A 21,830-nucleotide genomic window follows, 5' to 3' on the forward strand; every position below is an offset into this window, starting at 1 on the left:
CAAAAATCTTGTTAATGCTCAACACCTTTCGAAGAGTTCCATCGAAAATATATTAGTAAGACAAGTGCTAGTAGTTTGTGCATTATGACTCTTGGCGATGATGTCAACTCATAACATTGAGTGCAATTACATACGTGTGTGTATGTGAGACATTATAAGTTATTAGTAATTAGTAGCAATGGGCACGGTTTGGGCTCAAGCCGAACTGAACATATTGTGAACAAGTCTTCATTTATAATATATGTATGTACAAAAAAGTTACACATGATCGATAACCTCCCGACGCCCGTCTATGTCACGTTCATATCGACAAAAAAAGAAGGGAACGTGGGGTTCTGGACTCTGGGGTTTTATTTATTTCTCTCTCTCTCTCTCTCTCTCTCTCTCTGTACTATCCTGTCCGGCCTACGTGCTTCTTTCTTTCTCGCCAGAAAAAATGACATTCTTCTTCGATTCTTTTCTGTTGAGACGGAGCTTCCATCGCCATCGCCACTGCCGACCTTTCAGCAGTGTTTGCAGAGCCATCATTCTTCCCCGATTCGGAGGTCCTGACGTCCTCGAACTCAGAAACGATGAAAAGCTTCCAGAGCTCTCTACACACGAAGTTCTTCTCGCAACTAAATCCGTGTCTGTCAATCCTCTTGATGTTAGGGTAAGTTCTATGTCTATCCGGGTTCTTTCTGCCTTTTGTTTTTCTGACTAATCGTGTTTAGAGATTTCATGAATTGGCACATTTTCAGCACTTGATAGATTTGATTTGGTTTCTGTGATTCGCTCCTTTGGTTCTTTGGTTTTCAGGCTTAACGCTTATTATTTTCAACAATACGCTCTTCATTTGACTCGTTGGTTTGAAATAACATGCATATATATCATTTGCTTGTCTTGAAAACCAATTATTGTTGAGCTTTGTAAAATAAAATGTGATAAGAATTTCATTAAAAAAAAATCTTAGCAAGAGTTAACTTTTAAAATTAATGCAATAGAAATTGCATTAAAAAAAGAAGCATTGCACCACTATATCCATGTATATATAATATTTTTGTATGCATTTGTATAATATTTATGTACAATACTGTACAAGATTTTATGTTTGATATGCTTGTGTGCAGCAAAAATTTGAGATCATAAAATTTGGAAAACCTTGAAACACAATGGTTTTGATTACTCGAGGATCTTTTAAGATCTCAGCAGTGTTGTCTTTACTGAAATTTGCATCTTGATTATATTGCATTTCTAGGGGTGAAAAGTCACTAGCATCATAACATTTTTAGATTAATTAGTTAAGTGTAAGATTTGTAGTATTGAAGTCTAAATTAGATGATATTGAATTTCTAGGGGTAAAAGTCTCTAGCATCATGAATTGTTTTAACGGTAATTAGTTAAGTGTAGGATTTTTGGCATTGAAGTTTGAATTAGATAATATTGCATTTCTAGGGGGTAAAAGTCTCTAGCATCATGAATTTTTTAGATTAATTATTTAAGTGTAAGATTTGTAGTGTTGAAGTCTGAATTAGCAAGGAAATGGTAATCTCTTATACAAATTGGAGAAGTAGGATTTTGTTCACATTGGAAATAGGAAATTGAAATATGGATTATTTTGCCTAGATAAGATAAGAGAGTGCTATAAATATTAATCGCTTAAGTATAAGATTTGTTACAGTAAAACTATGGTTTAGAATTCAAATCCAGCTTAACTTGGCTATAGCTTTGACAGATTATTAAAATTTATTAAAGTAGAAATTCTGGTTCAGAATGGAGATCTGCTAGTCAAGTTATGGATTCATTTGGCTGTATAAGAGAGGGCCATGGAAATTGGTTATCTGAATCACTGGTTTTTTCTTGCATGTGATGTAGTGGACTGATAGTTTGTACACCTCCATGCTACAAGATTTTTTTAGATGAATTAGCTAAATGTAACATTTGTAAAAGAGAAATACATATTGGTTTGGTGTAATCCACAATTTGAATTATCTGTTCACTTGGCTAGTTAAGTAAAGGCTATTCATATTGACCACTTAAATGTAGGATTATGAAATTAAGAATTTTGTTTAAACAGGAAATAAGAAAATTGAGATGTGGATTACTCATTTTGAAATATTGGTTTAGTGTAATCCACAATTTGAATTATTTGTTCACTTGGCTAGTTAAGTAAGGGCTATTCATATTAACTACGTAAATGTAGGATTATGAAATTAAGGATTTGGTTTAAACAGGAAATAAGAAAATTGAGATGTGGATTACTCATTTTGAAATATTGGTTTAGTGTAATCCACAATTTGAATTCTGTTCACTTGGTTAGTTAAGTAAAGGCTATTCCTATTAACTACTTAAATGTAGGATTATGAAATTAAGGATTTTGTTTAAACAGGAAATAAGAAAATTGAGATGTGGATTACTCATTTTGAAATATTGGTTTAGTGTAATCCACAATTTGAATTATCTGTTCACTTGGCGAGTTCAGTAAGAGCTATTCATATTAACTACTTAAATGTAGGATTATGAAATTAAGGATTTGGTTTAAACAGGAAATAAGAAAATTGAGATGTGGATTACTCATTTTGCAAGATAAGGGAGGGTTTTGAAGATCGATCCCATAAATATAAGATTTGTAAAAGTAAATATTTGGCGTAGATGGAAATAGGCAAACTGAAATTGTGGATTCATCTGGCTAGATAAGGGAGGGCTATGGGCGTTCGTTATTTGAACCATTGCTACCATTGATTCTTGGGCGTGATGTTAGTGGAGTAATAGTCTCTACGGGGAACTCTGTGAAAGATTTTCAAATTGGAGAGGAAGTATATGGGGCTCTACATCCAACAGCTGTGAGGGGCACTTATTCTGACTTTGCAATTCTGGCTGAAGACCAACTTGTCGCTAAACCGGCATCTTTAACTCATATGGTATCATTCAGTATTCTAATCAGGTTTTTCACTGTATACTATGTTTTGGGATGAAATAACCTCGGGTTTTTCTTTATTTTCCCAAATACCATGAATTTTCCATTTCCTCCCAAATGCCCTCATTAACCCTGAAAACAAGGAAAAGGTGAACATGTTGACCATACAATCACTCAAATAGTGCATATAATTGCTCAAGAGAAGGTGGACCTAGGGTTATTGGGAAAATAGAGAAAAAATTGGGTATTTCGGAGATTTTTTATAAGGTTTTTAAATGACATTTACCTTGCAGACTGGTAAAATCTAAAAAACGTGTGTTTTTGTGGTGTTTGAAGGAAGCATCGGCAATTCCCTTTGCTGCCTTGACAGCATGGAGAGCTTTGAAAGGCACAGCTGCAATAAAAGAAGGGTACTTTTGAGTTTTTTCATTGTATTTCTCATAAATAAACCTTTTATTTCTTATACCAGAAATATTGTGTATTTACAAAATATGTTGATCAATTTAGTTCAATAAATTTAGATGTTTGTGAATCCTTATATTTGGAATCTAGTGACACTATTATAATTTCAATATTGGTCGGTCCAAAAGCACGTGTTCTCTCAGGGGTTTCATTATCTTTTATTTGAAAACAGAAGTTAGTATGGGGTTAAAATATTGTTCAACAAAAGACGCATCACACTTGTAACGTAATCCTGACAGAGTGGAATACTGCAAAAATCTATAGCGGTTAAAACAACAGAATTTTCTAGATGTGACAAAACCCTAATTTCAGATATACAGCGAAGGCACACAGATTCCATATTCCAAATCATCAGAATATCTGCCTAACACATCATTGTCAACATTGACGGTAAATAGAAAATCCTAAATCGTAGATGTAAAAGTTAGAAATTGTAAGTAGAGAGAAGAGTGTGAATAGTCACCTACATAAAGAAGATTATGGTGCGTCCCAACTGACAAGGGGAGAGAAGAGTGAGAATAGTCACCAACATCAAGAAGATATTATTCTCTCTTGCAAAAAGTTTACATTATCACCAAAAACAAACCAGATGTGCATATAAGCTATTAATATTAAAGAGTTGATCTTTCAAAAGGGAAAAGGAATTGAAGGAAAGTGCCTTGCAAGACCAACTTGTATACTTGGTTTCTTGGTTTATTGCTATCTAAAATTCATAGCATGGCATAGGACCATGTTCTTATTGACATCACATCTCGTAATTTAGACGTCACCTGTAAGTTTCTTATTTTCTTTTGCCTTGAAACACTTAATACCTTGGGCATTGATTTTACTGCAGGCAAAGAGTGTTGATTTTAGGAGGTGGAGGTGCTGTAGGCCTAGCTGCAATACAACTTGCGAAGGCAATGGGTTGCCATGTTACATGTACTTGTGGAAAGCGTAGCATGGACCGTACTAGGGATGCAGGTGCAGAGTCCACTGTAGACTACACTTCTGAGGTATCTCTTAAACAATGTTGCTTGGATTCCTCAAGTTAGTGACAAGAAAAAAGAAAAATTTCAGAAATATACTTCCGAAAAATATGAACAATATACTGTGATAGTTTCTTGTTTAAATTCTTGAGTGCGAACAATATGTAAAAATGTAAAGAACTAGAAAATATAGTTCTATGTAGCAGAATAGATTAAGTAAGGTATGTGTTTTGTGTGCGAGAAAGGGGGGTGTGTAAGCTATATTGGAATAGGGGTAATGCCTTAATTCCTTATGGCATGCAACTTGAGCCATTGTTGTGTTTTAGCATACCAACAATGATTATATCTGTGTTCAGAAAGTTGTTTTGATGACACAAGTGTCAACCTTGGGTACCCCCTTTTAGGGAACTCCCAAAGTAGTTGGATGCCAGTCACTGATTGGAATAATTCCTCAGTGATTATTGGGGCTGCTTCTATATCTGTGTGGATTATAGCATGGGACACTAATGTGTTGCTACCTATCATTTGGGCAATCATTGAGATGAAATGTCTCTCGATATCTTTCTAGTTATTTTCCTTGCAAAGACTCGGTTCCCAGGTTTCTACTCCATAGAAAAGAGTCGGTGTGACAAGTGTATCAAATAGCCACATTATAATTTGTGGTTTTTGGAACTATATGGATGCACATTGTCTTTCAAGAGCACAATGGCTGCACATTGATGGGAAAATTGAGCACATGCAGAGCCTTTTGTAAGGAGAACCGAGGCCCTATGAATGTTATTCCTAGCCATTTTAGTCCCTCCGGAGAGTCAGGGATCAACATAGTGTCATCAGCATAAAGTAATATTTGTGTGGCTATACATGCTAGGCATACTCCCAAATGGCTGAATCTCCCAATATAATGTGATACCTCATCTATGTAGAGACTAAAGAGAGGTGATAGTTTGCATCCTTGTTTACTCCAATTGCTTTTCTTGACACAGAATCATACAATGCATAGATTCCCCAATGCATATTTATGGGGATGCCAAGGGCTTCTAGCTACTGCATGAGCTGAGCACGTGCTACAATGTCAAAGGCTTTTTTAGGAAATTCTCAAAGTAGTAGTAAATCCTCTTTTTATGGGTTTTGTCCTCCTCAATAAGGGTTCCGAGGGTACCTATGTGATCCAAAGTTGTGAACCTCTTTAGAAAGTCTACTTGTCTTCTTGAACGGTAGCCATTCCTTTCTACCCATATACCCAATTATTACTCTAGGAGTGAACCCTATAGTTTAGCCAATTAATGGCCAATCATGATTTTCCATTATTTCTCGGCCTTATGGGGTCTCCACTCTTGAATGGCACACTAGTATGTTCTGTCCAGTTACTCGGGAAACCATCTCACATAGCTCCATTAAGGATGTCTGCTATCAACAAGAGCAACATGTCACTGGCATAGATAAAGTGCCCAACTGCCAATCCTTGATGATCTTGCTGGGCCTTTCAAAATTGTAAAGGATCCATGGTGTTTCTTACATTTTGTGAAGTAAAACAGATAGATTCACGTGGGCGTGTTATTTGGGTGGGGGAGTGAGGGCTTTCTGGGGATAACATATAGTATCTTTGCATATTCATGCCACACCTCAGGGAAGGCCATTTATGTTGTTGGTTGCCTCTCAATTAAACATTTTCCATGCTCTTTTACTTTATAGTCTTGGGAACAAATGATTTCAAATTTACCCAAATATGATATCTTCTTCCTTACGAGGTGTTGGAAGGTTTCTATTTCTTGTTTGCGTGTACAAATTCCCCAAGTTACTTCGCCTTGCAATCATTTCCTTGTATCATGACATTCCTCATCATGCCAACTATTTTGTAGGACACTTTCAGGTGTAGATGCAGTGCCAGTTGTGTGGAGAAAAGCCTTTGTGGCTGATTTATGCAATGACTTTGATAATCTTGTGTGACTTCTTCTAGGGGTGTGAAAGGATCCAAACCTAGAATGCCATTGTATACTCCAAAACTATACACATCAACTATCTGCCGAGTAAATCGGTATTTTACTATATACATCCTTTGTGCATCCATCCTTCACCACAAAGGGTAGATATGTGTGATCTGCTACCAAGCTAGTAGGTCTACTAGGATTGTGCTTGCACCTCCTTTTGGGTTCCAACAAGTGAATGCATCTGATTAGGGCTATTTTGACAAACCATCATATATCATAAATCCATGTGCACTTCCTGTTGGGAGTAAAGGGCCATCGTGCCTTTTATTAGTGCACGAGTGTGAATGCACTCGTAGCACATTTTTCACTTGTATATACATAACCATGTGCACTTCCTGTTGGGAGTAAAGGGCCATTGTGCCTTTTATTAGTGCACGAGTGTGAATGCACTCGTAGCACATTTTTCACTTGTATATACATAATATCTAAAAACCAAAAAAGTGGTACACTCTTTGTACCCAAGACAGCGTGTATCTCTGTCTCTCTCTCTCCCTCTTTGGTTGACCTAAACCCTAATCCTCGTGCTGCCCTTCAAACTGGTATCAGAGCAGGGTTTAGGGTTTTTTGCAGAGCAAGTCTTTTTTTTTCTACAGAGCAGATCACGTTTTTTTGCAGAACAAGTCTTTTTTTTTTTGCAGAGTAGGTCATGTTTTCTACAGAGCAAGTCCCTTTTCTGCAGAGCAGGTTTGGTCCTCCATTTGGGCTAAGAAATCATGACTAACAGTAGTGACAGTAGCCACCTTATGCACATCAAGAAGCTTGACGGTGCACATAACTTTGCGGTATGGAAAAAGTAGTGCTACAACATCTTGTTGCAGAAGATTACTTTATTGTTGAAATCCCCGTTGGTGACTTCGATATTTCGTTATGTAAGGAAATGCCTATAGCCATAATGATGTTGAGTACGTAGGGCTTGGCCCACTTCATGTGAGGTCGCTCCTATGACACACATATCCAACATCCCTCCCTCATTACATGGATATGATGCCACCATGAAATCATTCTTACGAGAGACATTCGTAATGACGTAACCATGTGATGGGCCACGTGGGCCTACTACGAAAAGAGGGCTCATTTGGCTTGACCATTAGGTTGCACTTTGGCGTATGCCATCGTAATTACGAGACTTGAGGTTAGGTAACGTACCAACATATTTTGTGGTAAACGAGGGGGAAATAAGGACTCTTGACATATATGTTTCTTTTAAAAAAAACATATATTGCATATCTCTTATACGCATGAAATATTAAACATTTAAGAAGAGTAACCTACTTGGTTGGCTCAACTGTTTAATGTATTTGTTCTCGAGGTCTCGAGTTCAAATATGACCAAGACCATACAACATCGTTGATACATATGACTATAACACATGTTTAGACTTAAGGTCTAAGTGCACTTCGGGGTCCTCGTAATAAGACTTAAAGAGCCGAAACCACACATGTGGGCACCGAAACATAATTTATTGTTAACATTTTTTTCGTGTATAAACTATTCATGGCGCGAACATATATGGTTGAGCCTCGGGGAGCTGCCATGAAAAAATCGATATAGAGATCAGGGAAAGACATTTACTTGTCACCCCCATGGTTTTTAAAACACCTTTGTGTTACTATAGTAACCTGATCTTGAACCTCATCTCATACGTCTAGAGGGGTATTGACGCGAGATCATGATATTGATTAATGTTTGCCCATGATATGTTTACATCACGACATGATGTTATGACCATCTCTCTGACCTTATTCTAATTTTTTCCAAAAATAATCATTTAATGGCTCAAAATAACGACCCGATGTCATCCGCTCAAGCGGAAGGAACTCAAGGGAATCCTCTTGGACAAATGTCCATTGAGATGTATTTTTCGCAAATAAGCCAATACCTTAGTTTCACCGCTCAACAGATGACCGAAATTCGGCAATCTCAAAGTGCTCTCGAGGCACGTGTCATTAGTTTACAACGTGAGACTAATAGACCTGATGAGTGACAAGGTGAACCATTGTTTGTCGTTAAGCCATTTACGGGAAGAAAAAAAGAAAGAATTGAAGAAGCAATCTGCACGTGGTTGGGCCGATGGGAGTCTCATTTTGAGCTCTATCCCATGCCAGATGGTACGAATATTGCATATGTCGGCCGAGAATTAGGGGGTAAGGCTGCCGCCTGGTGGCGAGGGCTCCAAACTTTGGGGAAATTGCCTGATACTTGGACAGATTTTGTCACAGTTTTTAAGGGCCAATTTCTACAACCTCCCTCTCGAACCGAGGCAGCTCAAGCTTTAATGAACCTCTCTAGCAGGAAGTTTTCCTCGCTAGAAGACTATGTCCACCATGCTAGAACCCAAATCCAAAAATCAGGTCTAGAAGGGGACAATTGGTTAATAGCTTGTTTTGTCAATGGCATCCCGAATTCGGACTATCACTGGATAGTGCACGATAAGGATCCAAAATCCTTCGAAGAGGCCGTTGAAATAGTTCTTCGCTATCAACGCACTTCGAAGGACCACAACGAACCCAATGAAGCGCCCGGGACTAAGCAATTGCAATTCGCTGGGAAACGCGACACCCAACGAATTCATCGATCGTGATTGTAAGCGACAACATCCTTTTTGCGTATTCTGCAAAAAGAAGGGTCATACAAAAGAGCAAGGTCGAAAGCTCCAACGGAAAGAGCACGACAACAAAGCTAAAGTTGTAGACCATAAAGGTCAGATTCCTAATGTCCTTCAGGTCTATATACATCATTTAATTAATTGTCAATGTTCTTTCCCTCAATATGTATTGTTGGGTCCCAATGATTTACTACGTGCAAACGGGTATATCAATGTATCTACCGTACAATTTTTGTTTGATTCGGGAAACTTACACAACTTTGTGAATGATCGTTTGGTTCAGATATTAGGAATCCAACCCACCGTAAGTCATCACACCTATACGGTGCACTTGGTTGATGGAAGAGTACAATGCATCAATGGGGCAATTCATTCATTAGGAATTTCTATTGATACTTATCTAGAGGAAGTGGACTTCCATGTAATGAATTCTTTTTGAATGCCATGATGCACCCTCAGCAGGGCACCTTGGAATACATCGCACACTCGTTCTCATCTCCACTCAATTCTATTGGCCTAAGATGCGCCCTGACATATATAGCTATGTGACTAAATGTTACCAATGTTAGGTTAACAAAGCCGAGCGACTTAAAGTCGGAGGACTTTTACATCCCTTAGACATTCCCAATAATAAGTGGGAAAGTATATCCATGGATTTTATTGTTAGCCTTCCTCGCACCCAAAAAGGTCATGATGCCATCTGGGTTGTGGTTGATAGACTAACCAAAATGGCCAGATTTATTACTATTAAAACCACGGTAACAGCTCCTGAATTGGCTTACCAATTCGTTGACGAGTTATTTCATTTTTATCGGTTACCGATGGATATCGTGAGTGATCGAGATCCAAAGTTTACTAGTGACTTTTGGACGCAAGTCTTTAAGAAGTTAGAAACTATGTTGAGCATGAGTTCCACTGATCATCCTCAATCTGATGGACAGATAGAACGAGTAAATCAAATTATTGAGGACATGCTTCGAGCATATGTTGGTGCAAAACCAATAAAATGGGAACGTTATCTCCCAATTTTGGAGTTTGCTTATAATAGCTCCAAGCATACATCGACGGGATATAGTCCTTTTATGTTGATGTATGGTTTTCAGCCACGAGCCCCGATTGATGTTAATATACGTCATGATGAGTTGTGAAGTACGCAAAACTTTCTTTGGGATATGCAAGATATGTTGCATATTGCACGAGATAATATAAAAATAGCTCAAGATAAAGTGTGTTTTTATGCCGATCATCATAGGCAACCTCGTGTATTCAACCCTGGACAGAAGGTATTTTTAGGTGTACCTCACAATTCTAAGACATTGTTTAAGGGTAAGTGCTCTAAGTTAGCCCCATGGTTTTGTGGACCTTTTACAGTCCTCAAACGCATTGGGTCATCGGCCTACCGTCTCGCTCTTCCCGATAGTGTTGAAATTCATCCAGTTTTTCATGTGAGTCGTTTAAAAGAACTTCTAGGTTCTGGCGACAATACAGTTACAACTGAAACTCTGGTTACTTCTAAAGAATTATCTTCTAAACCACATGTACCAGAAAGAATTCTCGATGTTAAAACAAAAAAATTACGTACTAAAGAAATTCGAGAATTTAAAATAAAATGGATGAATAAATTAATAAAAGATGCCACATGGGAACACGAAAATACTCTCAGAACTAACTTCCCTAACTTTCCATTGCAAGAGTGCAATGTTTTAAAGAGGGGGAGTATGTTACGGGCATGACCATATAATATCCCGTGGTTAGAATTTACCGTAGTATTCTATATACATAGATAAATGTGAGGGTTAAACGAGAGTGTAAAGAAGGGGAGGATTACTTTTAATCCTCGGGATTGAGACAACCCATTAGGCCAAGTGTGAACATGGTTGGGGGCCTTGGGTATCGCTATAAATAAGAGGCCTAGCTACCCTCATTTGATCATCTTGTTGACTACGTCGAGACTTAATTGTGGTGGGTCAACTCTTGTAGCGAGCGCGCCAGCACTAGGTACGACTCGACGCCACGACGGTGGTATGGGACGCCGATCGAGGCTCGAGTCCGTCTCGATCCCTTCACTCAAGGGTGGTCGGGTGGATCGGCACCCTTCTTTCTCTCTCTCCTTCCTATCTATCTAGATCTATATTCTATCCTTATCTAATGCTTACATTAGTTTATGTCTCTAACATAGAAGATGGTAGCTAGCAAAGTTTATTGGCTTAAGGAACTTATGGATTTGCGCATGACAGAGGGCACACCCATGTCCACTCTCCTGAGTGAGTTCAATTCCATTTTCAGCCAGCTGGTTACCTTGAAATTCATCATTGATGATGAGTTTAAGGCCACGTTTTTATTTTGCACCTTGCCAGAAAGTTGGGATACTTTCAGGACTGCTATGAACAATTCAAATGCGATGCTTCTTTATGCCGATGTAGAGAGTTCTCTACTCTTGGAAGAGATGAGTCTTGCAAAACAATGCATCAACTAAGTCTAGTGCGTTGCATACAAGGGGTAGGTCACAACAGAGAGGCAAATCTGATAGTTATGGCCGTAGTAAATCATGTGGTAAAAATGTAGAATGCCATCATTGTGGCAAAAAGGGTCACTTTAAACGTGATTGTTTCAAATGGAAGAAAGAGAAAGGAAAGGGCAAGAAGATAGATGATTGCATAGAAGAAAAGAGAGACATTCAACCAAGGAAAGACAATACTAAAATTGAAGAGGTGAATGTAGTCATGCATGACAGTGATAGTGGAAATGATGTACTCTTTGTCTCTTCATGCCATAGAAAACATGCTTTACTTGCAAATATGGATGGTGACATGCACACTTGGATACTCGATTTCGGTGCTTCTTTTCACGTCACCCCTCATCGTGAGTGGTTTTCAGATTACACAGGGGTTCGACATGGTGTTGTCCATCTTGGGGACAACTATGCATGTGAAATTGCAAGTATTGGCACTCTGCAATTACAGTTTCAGCATGCTTTTGCTTTCACACTTCAGCATGTACGACATGTACCTCAGCTCAAGAAGAGCTTGATTAGCACAGGACAGCTAGATGACGATGGATTTCACACCACCTTTGGTGAAGGGAAATGGAAGATTTGTAAGGGATCTAGAGTTATTGCCAAGGGTAGTAAAAGTGATACTTTGTATCCTCTCCATGTATCTAGTGTGAGCGACCATGTTGTTGCCATAACCGAGAAGCCAAGTGTTTCTTTGTGGCATGGCTGGTTGGGACACATGAGTGAAACTGGAATGAAAGTACTTTCTCGTTTGGGTTACTTGCCATGTCTTTGTTATGCTGATTTCGAACATTGTGATCATTGCATTTATGGTAAACATGTACAAACATCTCATAAAAAGTCTCTTTCGCTGAAGTCTTCCCTGCTTGAGTTAGTACATTCAGATGTATGTCAGATGCCAAGGCTATCATTAGGGGGAAAGATACTTAGTCACTTTTGTCGATGAAGCTACACGGAAGGTATGGATTTACTCTATTCGTAGCAAGGATGAAGTGCTCGACAAGTTTCGAACATTCTTGGCATTATTTGAGAATCAAATTGATAAGACACTTGTGTCTTCACTCTGACAATGGTGGGGAATATGTGTCCAAGGTTTTTCAATCATTTTGTGATAGCAAAGGGATAAAGAGGGAACTCACTGCCCCTTATAATCCACCCCAAAATGGAGTTACAGAGCGTATGAATCGGACTATTCAAGATAAGGTCCGTACTATGCTGTCTCATGCTGCGTTACCCCATGGTTTTAATCGGTCACCTAACAGGTCTTTGGGAGGGGGAATACCCCAAGAAGCATGGTCAGGCAAGCCACCTTCATATGCTCACTTGAGAGTGTTTGGCTGTGAGGCCTTTGGGCACATTCGTAAAGAAGAATGCAACAAACATGAGCCAAAGTCCTGCAAATGTATTTTTCTAGGATACGGGGACGAGGGTGAAATGGGGTATAGATTGTGGGATCCCGAGAAAAGAAAAATAGTATGCAGCAATGATGTTATCTTCCAAGAAAATCGCATGCATAAACAACCTGAAAAGACTGAGGAAGTATTGTTGGAGGGTGGCAACTCCAGACCTGCACTCGCTTTCATCTTTATTATCTCTGGACTACATTCTCTCTTTTCCCGGACTCTTCTCTCTCTAGAATCTACAACTCTTTAAATGCCTTCTCTCTCTAGAATCTGCAACGCTTTAAATGCCTTTAAATGTCTGAACTACGAGAGGTCAAGCCAGCGTCATTGGGATGAATGAAAAGAATGCCAATGGATGGTCATGGATATCAATGTTTGTCTCAACGTTTAGGGTTTAGGCTTTGTCTTTGTCTTTGCGTTTACTGCAATGTCTGCCCTGTGTGTTCTTTGCAATGTCTAATCCTCTGCGTTTTCTGCAATGTCTGTCCTCTATGTTTTCTGCAATGCTTAATCCTTTGCGTTTTCTGCCAAATCTGATTCCCTGTATCTTCTGCCAAATCTGTACCTCTATGCTTTCTGCCCAATAGAAATTTCTAGAATCTATATTGTTCTTTCTGCCCTCAACATCTCCTATACTTGCTGTCCTAAGCACCATGGAGTCTGAATGGACCGAAAATGAAAAGATGGATCTTAACAAGCATGACGAGGGTCCGGATCCATGGAAGACCCCAAGAAGATATCATAGACGAAAAGGAAGGGATGGAAGCACCCCAAATAGTGTTAGAAAGGTGCACAAGGCACCTAGAATGCAGGCCCCATTCAACATTCCATTTGATGTCGAAAATGGGAAACATGATTTATTACGCCATTTGATTGCGCAAGAGATCAATCTTATTAGAGAGGATATAGAAATAGCACTAAAAGAAGAAATGAAAAAAGAGAGAGAAACAGAAAACAGAGTTTTATGCCTCTCTCAAGACTGAGTTATTAGAAGAGATGCGGAAAGACATAATAAACCATGTGAAGAAATCACACTTAGAGCTCAAGGATGACATGACACAATACCTTAAGGATGAAATATCCTCAAGGAAGGTTGAGTTAGGAGCTATAAAAGTGGATTTAGAAAAAGGACAAGAAGTAGTGGAAAGATGCATCTCTACAGTGAAAGCCAATGTCACTAAGGAAATGCAAACATGGGCAGACATGGCCAAAGATGCCAAAGCTCAAGCTAAGCATGCCCAAAACGAAATTAATGTTGACATATTTTGGTAGTGATGTGTGTGAACACATTTAGGACAATAATGTGTGAACACAATTAGGACAATGATGTGTGTGAACACAGTTAGGACAGTAATGTGTGTGAACACACTTAGGACTACAGGGGCACTTTTTCCCTCTTTCACCGAAAACAATTGGAGAGCAAGCACATGAATGAAGGTGATTCTATGGACAGTTTTCTTACAAAAATCAAAGATTTGAAGGAACAATTAATTTCTGCTGATGAAATGATATTAGATAGTTCACTTGTGCAGACCATTCTAAATGGTCTTCCTGATTCATATCAGAGTTTTGCTTTTACTCTTCGTTTAATGATGAAAGGCAATCCCAATGCCTTATCATTCGAGGAGCTAGTCTCTGTTTTGTTACAGGAAGATCAGTCTAGGCAAAATAGGTCTATTATGCATGTTGTAGATCAAGCTTTCCTAGCTAGTCAGAAGGGCAAAGGTAAATGGAACTCTTTTGCTAGCAAGCAAAGATTTGCTAATAATTCACAAGTGAATGAAAAAAAACAAGAGCAGAAACAAAAACTATTTTGCAAATATTGTAAAGGAATTGATCATATTACAAAGAACTATCCAAAATTGGCTGCAAAAGAGGTAAAGAAAAAAGAGGCAGGACTCGTTGTTGCAGAAGTCTCTACACCAAAAACAGAGTCTGCAAATCTTGTGCAGAATGAAGAATGGGCATTTACTATTGTTTGCAGTTTTGACCCATCTTCACTTGAACAATGCATGTCTGTTGTACAATCAGATGTTTGGTACTTCGACAGTGGGGCAACCAAACATATTACCTCGCAGCGCAATTTCTTCACTTCATTGGAGCCTGCCCCTATAGGGAATACTGTCACATGCGCCAACAACTCATCTTATCCAGTTATGGGTGTTGGTAAGATCATTTTGACTACTACTGATGGTAGTCCTTTCATCTTGTCAGATGCTTTGTTTGTGCCAAGGATCAGGAAAAATTTGTTGTCAGTTTCAGCATTAGCCAAGGTTGGCTTGGTTGTTAAATTTGTTGATGACAGGTGTACAGTTCATGATTTGTCCAACGGGGATGTTATCATTGCTTCTAGCATTTTATGTCGTGGGCTGTATAAGCTCATATATTATGAAAGATCTATAAATGATTCAGCCTCTGCAATACAAGATTCTCAGGCTATTTCAGATGCAAAGATTTGGCATGCACGCTTGGGTCATCTAAATTTTGCAAGTTTGCTTCACCTACAGAAATCTGAAATGGTGTCCTCCTTGCCCAAACTTGAGGCACCTCAAAAGCATGTTTGTGAAGGCTGCATTTTGGGCAAAATGCACCGTTCATCCTTTCCAAAAGATGGTTCAGTTCGAGTTACGCAAAAATTGCAGCTTGTTCATAGCGATGTCTGTGGTCTTATACAGACACATTCTCTTGGGAACTATCTTTATTTTGTGACTTTCATTGATGACTTTTCTAGGCATGCATGGGTATATCCATTGAAGGCAAAGTCCGAAGTGTTTCTGTGCTTCAAACAATTTCTAGCTTTGGCTGAGAATTTGTCATCATGTAAAATGGGCACCCTGCATTCTGATCGAGGGGGGGAGTATATGTCTTCTGAGTTTAATGCATTTTTGGCTGAACGTGGGATAAAACATCAGTGCACAGTGCCCATATACACCTCCACAAAATGGAGTTGCTGAAAGAAAGAACCCAACAGTGGTATCAGATTGTTATGCAATGGCTGCCTCTAGTCTTTGCAATGAGAATGAGCCTGTTTCTTTTGATGAAGCAAAAAATTCAAAATTTTGGATGGCTGCTATGCAATCAGAATATGATGCTATTATGAAGACTGGTACATGGTCTTTATGTGACTTGCCTCCAGAAGGCTATTGGCACTAAGTGGGTATATAAGCTAAAGCGTAAACCTGATGGAACAATTGATAGGTATAAGGCTAGGCTTGTTGCGAAAGGTTATGCCCAAGAAAAAGGCATTGATTTTGATGAGACCTTTGCTCCCACTTGCCGTATGACTACTGTTCGTAGCATCTGTGCAACTGCAGCTCATCGTGGTTGGAATGTACATCAGTTGACATTAAAACAACATTTCTAAATGGTGATCTTCATGAGGAAGTGTATGTATCCCAGCCCTGTGGTTTTGTGCAAAAAGGGCATGAACACAAAGTGTGCAAGTTGCGAAAGGCATTATATGGCTTGAAGCAAGCACCGCGTTCTTGGTATGAAAAGATACATGCCTATTTGATTGCATTTGGGTTTGAGAATAGTCCAACTGAAAGCACCTTATATGTTAAGCGTGCTGATGATGCATTTCTGATCATGGTTGTGTATATCGATGATATGTTGCCCACTGGTCCCAATGAGAAGCATATTGCTGACTTTATGGCTGATTTGCATGCCTCCTTTGAGATTTCAGATTTGGAGCATTTGTATCATTATTTGGGCATTCAATTCATGCAAGTTGATGGTGGGATGCAAGTTGACACATTATTACAGCGTTTTGGCCTTGAAGACTGTAAACCTATTGCCACTCCCATGGAGACAGGTTTACATTTGAGCCTTCATGATGCTGGAGATGCATTTGATGCTGTTCTCTATCAGCAGGCAGTTGGATGCTTGATTTACTTATGCATAACCTGACCTGACATTCAGTTTGCTGCCTCTCAGATGAGCAGGTTTATGCATTGCCCAGGAGTTAAGCATTGGCAGGTAGTTAAGCGCATCTTTCGCTACTTGAGTGGTACCCGGTCACTTGGGTTGTTTTATCCCAAGGGGGGATCACTACCGCCAGACCTGCATGCTTTTTCGGACTTTGATTGGGCTGGTTGTTATGACACTCGTGTGTCCACAAGTGGTTTTTGCTTCATGCTTGGTAGCTCATGCATATCTTGGTTGAGCAAGAAGCAGCCTATTGTGGCCACTTCTAGTTGTGAGGCTGAGTATAGGGCAGCTTTCATAGCTACAGTTGAGTGTGTGTGGCTCAGACGCCTTTTACCTGATTTGGGTGTTGGTCAGTCTTCTGCCACCACCATCTTCACTAACAGTCAAAGCACAATTGCAGTTGCGAGGAACCCTGTGTTCCATGCTCACACTAAGCACATTGAGGTGCATTATCACTATGTTAGGGAAAGGTTCTCTACTGGAGAGATCAGCTTGGCTTATGTGCCCACGCAGGAGAACATTGCAGACCTCTTCACAAAGGCTCTGCCTAGGGAGAAGTTTGAAGCTTTCCGCAAAGCTTTAGGCTTTGTGGATTCATCTCTATCCACATAGCTTGACACTTGTTTAACCATGAGTGTCGGCTCCTTGTTCACTGCATCACTCCCAAGGGGGATTTGTTGACATATTTTGGTAGTGATGTGTGTGAACACATTTAGGACAATAATGTGTGAACACACTTAGGACAGTGATGTGTGTGAACACACTTAGGACAGTAATGTGTGTGAACACACTTAGGACTACAGGGGCACTTTTTCCCTCTTTAGGAGGTTTTTTCCTCCTGTCTAAAAAATACTCTTGTAACCCTAAAGTGGAGTAGTGAACCCAACAATTAAAGCAAATGCTCCTTGGATAGAGGTAGTGAAAAAGCAAAAAGGAACATCCATGGATAGGACGGCAATGATGAATGCTACATTAGAAGAAGAAGCCAAGAGGGAAGCTCGTGCGTTGCATGTATGAGTGGTTGGTTGGGCCGAAAAAGGAAGTCCACAAGAAGATGCCAAGAATCTCTGAACAAAGATTGGAGCATCAGATATTCCTTTTGCTTCGGCGTGGAGGGTGGGAAGAGATGAGTCTAGAGCTAAAGCCCTTATCATCCGCTTCATGGATATTGACAAGAAAAAGCTTTCCTCTCTAAAAGTAAGGAAGGAAAATGGGCCGTATATAGAGATTAAGAAACATGCCACGAGTGCTTGATGCAAGAAAGGAAAATGGGCCGTATATAGAGATTAAGAAACTATTTTGTACAAACAAAGGTTTGTCAATCAACATGGACAAAACTAAAGTGATCGTGTTTAACACCACTCAAGCATGGGTAACAAGATCAGAACCAGAATTCTTCTTGGGAGAGGAAAAGGTGGAATACACCCGCTCCTACACATACCTAGGAGTAACATTTATAGGACCTAGGTTCTCCTTATAGGAGGCTGCTTGTGCGCAGACCTAGGTTCTCCTTATAGGAGGCTGCTTGTGCCCAACTTTCTCATGGATATGCAGCCCTTGGTGCTCTCGAGACACAATCTGCACATTTGCAGTTCCAAGAGCCACGAACTAAGCTATGGTTATTTGATACACTTGTCACACCAACTCTTCTCTATGGGGACCGAGTTTTAACAAGGCAAATTGTTGGAAAGATTTAGAGTAGAAACATGGGGACCGAGTCTTAACAAGGCAAATCATTGGAAAGATTTAGAGAGACCTTTAGTGTCAATGATTGCTTGTATGATAAGGAGCAAAGTATCGGTGCCCCACGATATAATCCGGGCAGAGATGGGAGCAGCACCTATAATAACCGAGGCATTGTTCCGATCAGTGACATTTATCCAACGTCTATGGGAAGGTACCCAAGGTTGGCACTTATGTCATCAAGACAACTGGCTGAAAATGGAGACACTCATTGTTGGTATGCTGAAATGCAGCATTGGTTCAAGTCACATGGCATGACTGTATATGCACTACCCCCGGCTTGGACTGTCCCCACCTAAATATGACCAAAGTGCAAAAGAATAGAGTGATCCGAACTCATATTATGCACTGTGTAGTGTGTGATAGGGCAGCTGCGAACTTCATCACATCAGCTACAGATTGAGGTAGGCAGATATACACGACTACCTCTAGAAGAGAGAATTTGCCAATTGTGTCATCAAGGAGTGGAATCTGATTTAGATCCTTTCACACCCCTTGAAGAATTTACCCAAGGATTGACCAAATCATTGCATAAAGCAGCCACAAATGCCTTCCCTCACACAACAGCCAATCCCCCCAAACTTGGTAGAGTAATACAAAATAGTTGGTATGATGAGGAATGTCGTGCTACAAGGAGATGCTTGCAGCGTGATGTAACTCGAGGCATTTATACACACAACCAAGCAAGAGCAACCTTCCAACGTCTAGTAAGGAAGAAGAAGAGATTGTATTTGGCTAAATTTGAGGATCATTTGTATCGCTTGTTCCTAGGACAAGAGAGTAAAAGAGCACAATGTCTCGTAAGGAAGAAGAAGAGATTGTATTTGGCTAAATTTGAGGATCATTTGTATCGCTTGTTCCTAGGACAAGAGAGTAAAAGAGCATGGAAAATGTTTAATGAGAGGCAACCCACCACACAACTGACCTCACCTCAAGCGTGGCATGAATACGCAAAGGTTCTATATGATATCCCGGGGCAACCTCCTCTTCCCCACCCGAATGCTTCACGCCCACATGAATCAACCTTCGTTACACCACAAAATGTAAGAAATGCCATTGATCGGCTACAATTTGGGAAGGCCCAAGATCATGATAGATTGGTGGGTGAGCACTTTATCTATGCCCGCGACACCTTGCTTCCATTGCTAGCACACATCTTTAATAGAGCCATGTGTGAAAGTTTCCTTCCCTACTATATGGACTCAGCATACCATTGTGCCAATTCTCAAAAGTGGAGACCCCATGATGCCAAGCAACTATAGGACAATCATGTTTGGCCATTACTTGGCTAAACTATATGGATTGATTCTAGAATCAGAATTGAGTATATGGGCAGAGCAGAATGGCTGCCGTTCAGTTGGATAGGTAGGCTTTCGGAAGGGGTTCACAACTTTGGATCACATATTCACCCTCCGGGCCCTTATTGAGGAGGGTAGAGCCCAGAATAAGAGGATTTATTGCTGCTTTGTGGATTTCCGAAAAGCCTTTGACTTTGTGCCACATGCTCGGCTTATGCAACGGCTAGAAGCCCTTGGTGTTCCTATATGCAATGGGGAGTTTATGCACTCTATGAATCTGTGTCAGGAAAAGTGCAGTCTTCTAAGGGCTTGTCAGAGGCGGTGGCTAGCACAATTGGAGTGAAGCAAGGATGCCCACTATCCCCCACTCTCTTCGGTCTCTATATAGATGAGGTATCACATTACATAGAGAGATTTGGGTGTTCCGGTGCATGCCTAGGAGGTATAGCTATACAAATATTACTATATCCTGATGACATTGTGTTGATTTCTGACTCTCCGGAGGTACTACAAAGACATCTAAATGCCTTAAAACTATTTTGTACGGACAAAGGTTTGTCAATCAACATGGACAAAACTAAAGTGATGGTGTTTAACACCACTCAAGCATGGGTAACAAGATCAGAACTAGAATTCTTCTTGGGAGAGGAAAAGGTGGAATACACACGCTCCTACACATACCTAGGACTAACATTTACAAGACCTAGGTTCTCCTTACAAGAGGCTGCTTGTGCCCGACCTTCTCATGGATATGCAGCCCTTGGTGCTCTCGAGAGACAATGTGCACATTTGTAGTTCCAAGAGCCACCGACTAAGCTATGGTTATTTGATACACTTGTCACACCAACTCTTCTCTATGGAGTAGAAACATGGGGACCGAGTCTTAACAAGGCAAATCATTGGGAAGATTTAGAGAGACCTTTAGTGTCAATGATTGCTCGCATGATAAGGAGCAAAGCATCGGTGCCCCACGATATAATCTGGGCAGAGATGGGAGCAACACCTATAATAACTGAGGCATTGTTCCAATCAGTGACATTTATCCAACGTCTTTGGGAGCTATCTAAACGGAGGTACCCAAGGTTGGCACTTATGTCATCAAGACAACTAGGTGAAAAGGGAGACACTCATTGTTGGTATGCTGAAATTTAGCAATGGTTGGAGTCACATAGCATGAGTATAAATGCACTACCGCCGTTTCAATATAGCTTGGATTGTCCCCACCTAAATATGACCAATGTGGAAAAGAATAGAGTGATCCGGACTGAGTTTATTAACTTGGAAAACAAGATAACATGGATCAGCCCCAAAATACCACTTGGTACAAAGATGGCCCACTATAAGACGCACTTCTTACATACATCGGAGGATGGATTCGTCATCAGGCCACCTTATATGGACATACATCTATCCTATGCGTTGCGTACTGCGATAGGGCAGCAACGAACTTCATCACATCAGCTACAGATTGAGGTAGGCAGATATACACTTTTTCTCTACCTCTAGAAGAGAGAATTTGCCAATTGTGTCATCAAGGAGTGGAATTTGAGGAACACTATGTTTGTCATTATAGTGTCTTTTATGAAATCAGAGGGAGATACCATTGCCTCTTTAAACAAGGCTTTGGCCCACTACGCAAGGTAATGGAATATGAGGACCAACGATGCCTAGGACTTTTCTTGCTAGAGCTCAAGAGACATCGGGAAAAGTTGTTGAAGAATACAACCACACAAGCTCATCCACAAAGAACCATCACAACTTTCTTTAGCCCCATCACTCCTACTAATGCTACAAGTCCATCACGGGATACACAAATGGGCTCCTGACCAGGACATAACAAAGGGGTTACAATTGATCGGGCAATATCAATTTGCCATGCACATAGGCCCTGGCCCCATGGACCACGACCTCGACACCCTTGTCATCGACAGATAAAAGCCATTATCTCCTGCCATCGTAGTTGCTTCCCTCGCTTCAGAGACATTTCCATTCTGGATTGACCTATGCTAGAGATCTTTCGAA

At 40.1% G+C, this 21,830-nt stretch overlaps 1 protein-coding gene and 1 pseudogene across 1 annotated transcript in view; both read left to right on the forward strand.

Moving 5' to 3' along the window:
- The first annotated feature begins 375 nt into the window (after positions 1 to 375).
- The window catches only part of LOC147869119 (GroES-like zinc-binding alcohol dehydrogenase family protein), a 28,460-nt gene continuing 7,005 nt past the window's right edge, over positions 376 to 21,830 (forward strand). Inside the window, exons 1-4 of the mRNA XM_087326599.1 lie at positions 376 to 652; positions 2,673 to 2,900; positions 3,233 to 3,306; positions 4,194 to 4,353. Coding sequence (XP_087182725.1) covers positions 437 to 652; positions 2,673 to 2,900; positions 3,233 to 3,306; positions 4,194 to 4,353 — 678 coding nt within the window. The 5' untranslated portion in view covers positions 376 to 436. The remainder of the gene's footprint in view (positions 653 to 2,672; positions 2,901 to 3,232; positions 3,307 to 4,193; positions 4,354 to 21,830) is intronic.
- LOC147869120 (secreted RxLR effector protein 161 pseudogene) lies at positions 16,595 to 17,569 on the forward strand (annotated as a pseudogene).

Source organism: Azolla caroliniana, unplaced genomic scaffold, assembly GCF_043228905.1.
Source record: "Azolla caroliniana isolate FFs.n. ecotype wild unplaced genomic scaffold, voAzoCaro1.0.p SCAF_1, whole genome shotgun sequence".
NCBI lineage: Eukaryota > Viridiplantae > Streptophyta > Polypodiopsida > Salviniales > Salviniaceae > Azolla > Azolla caroliniana.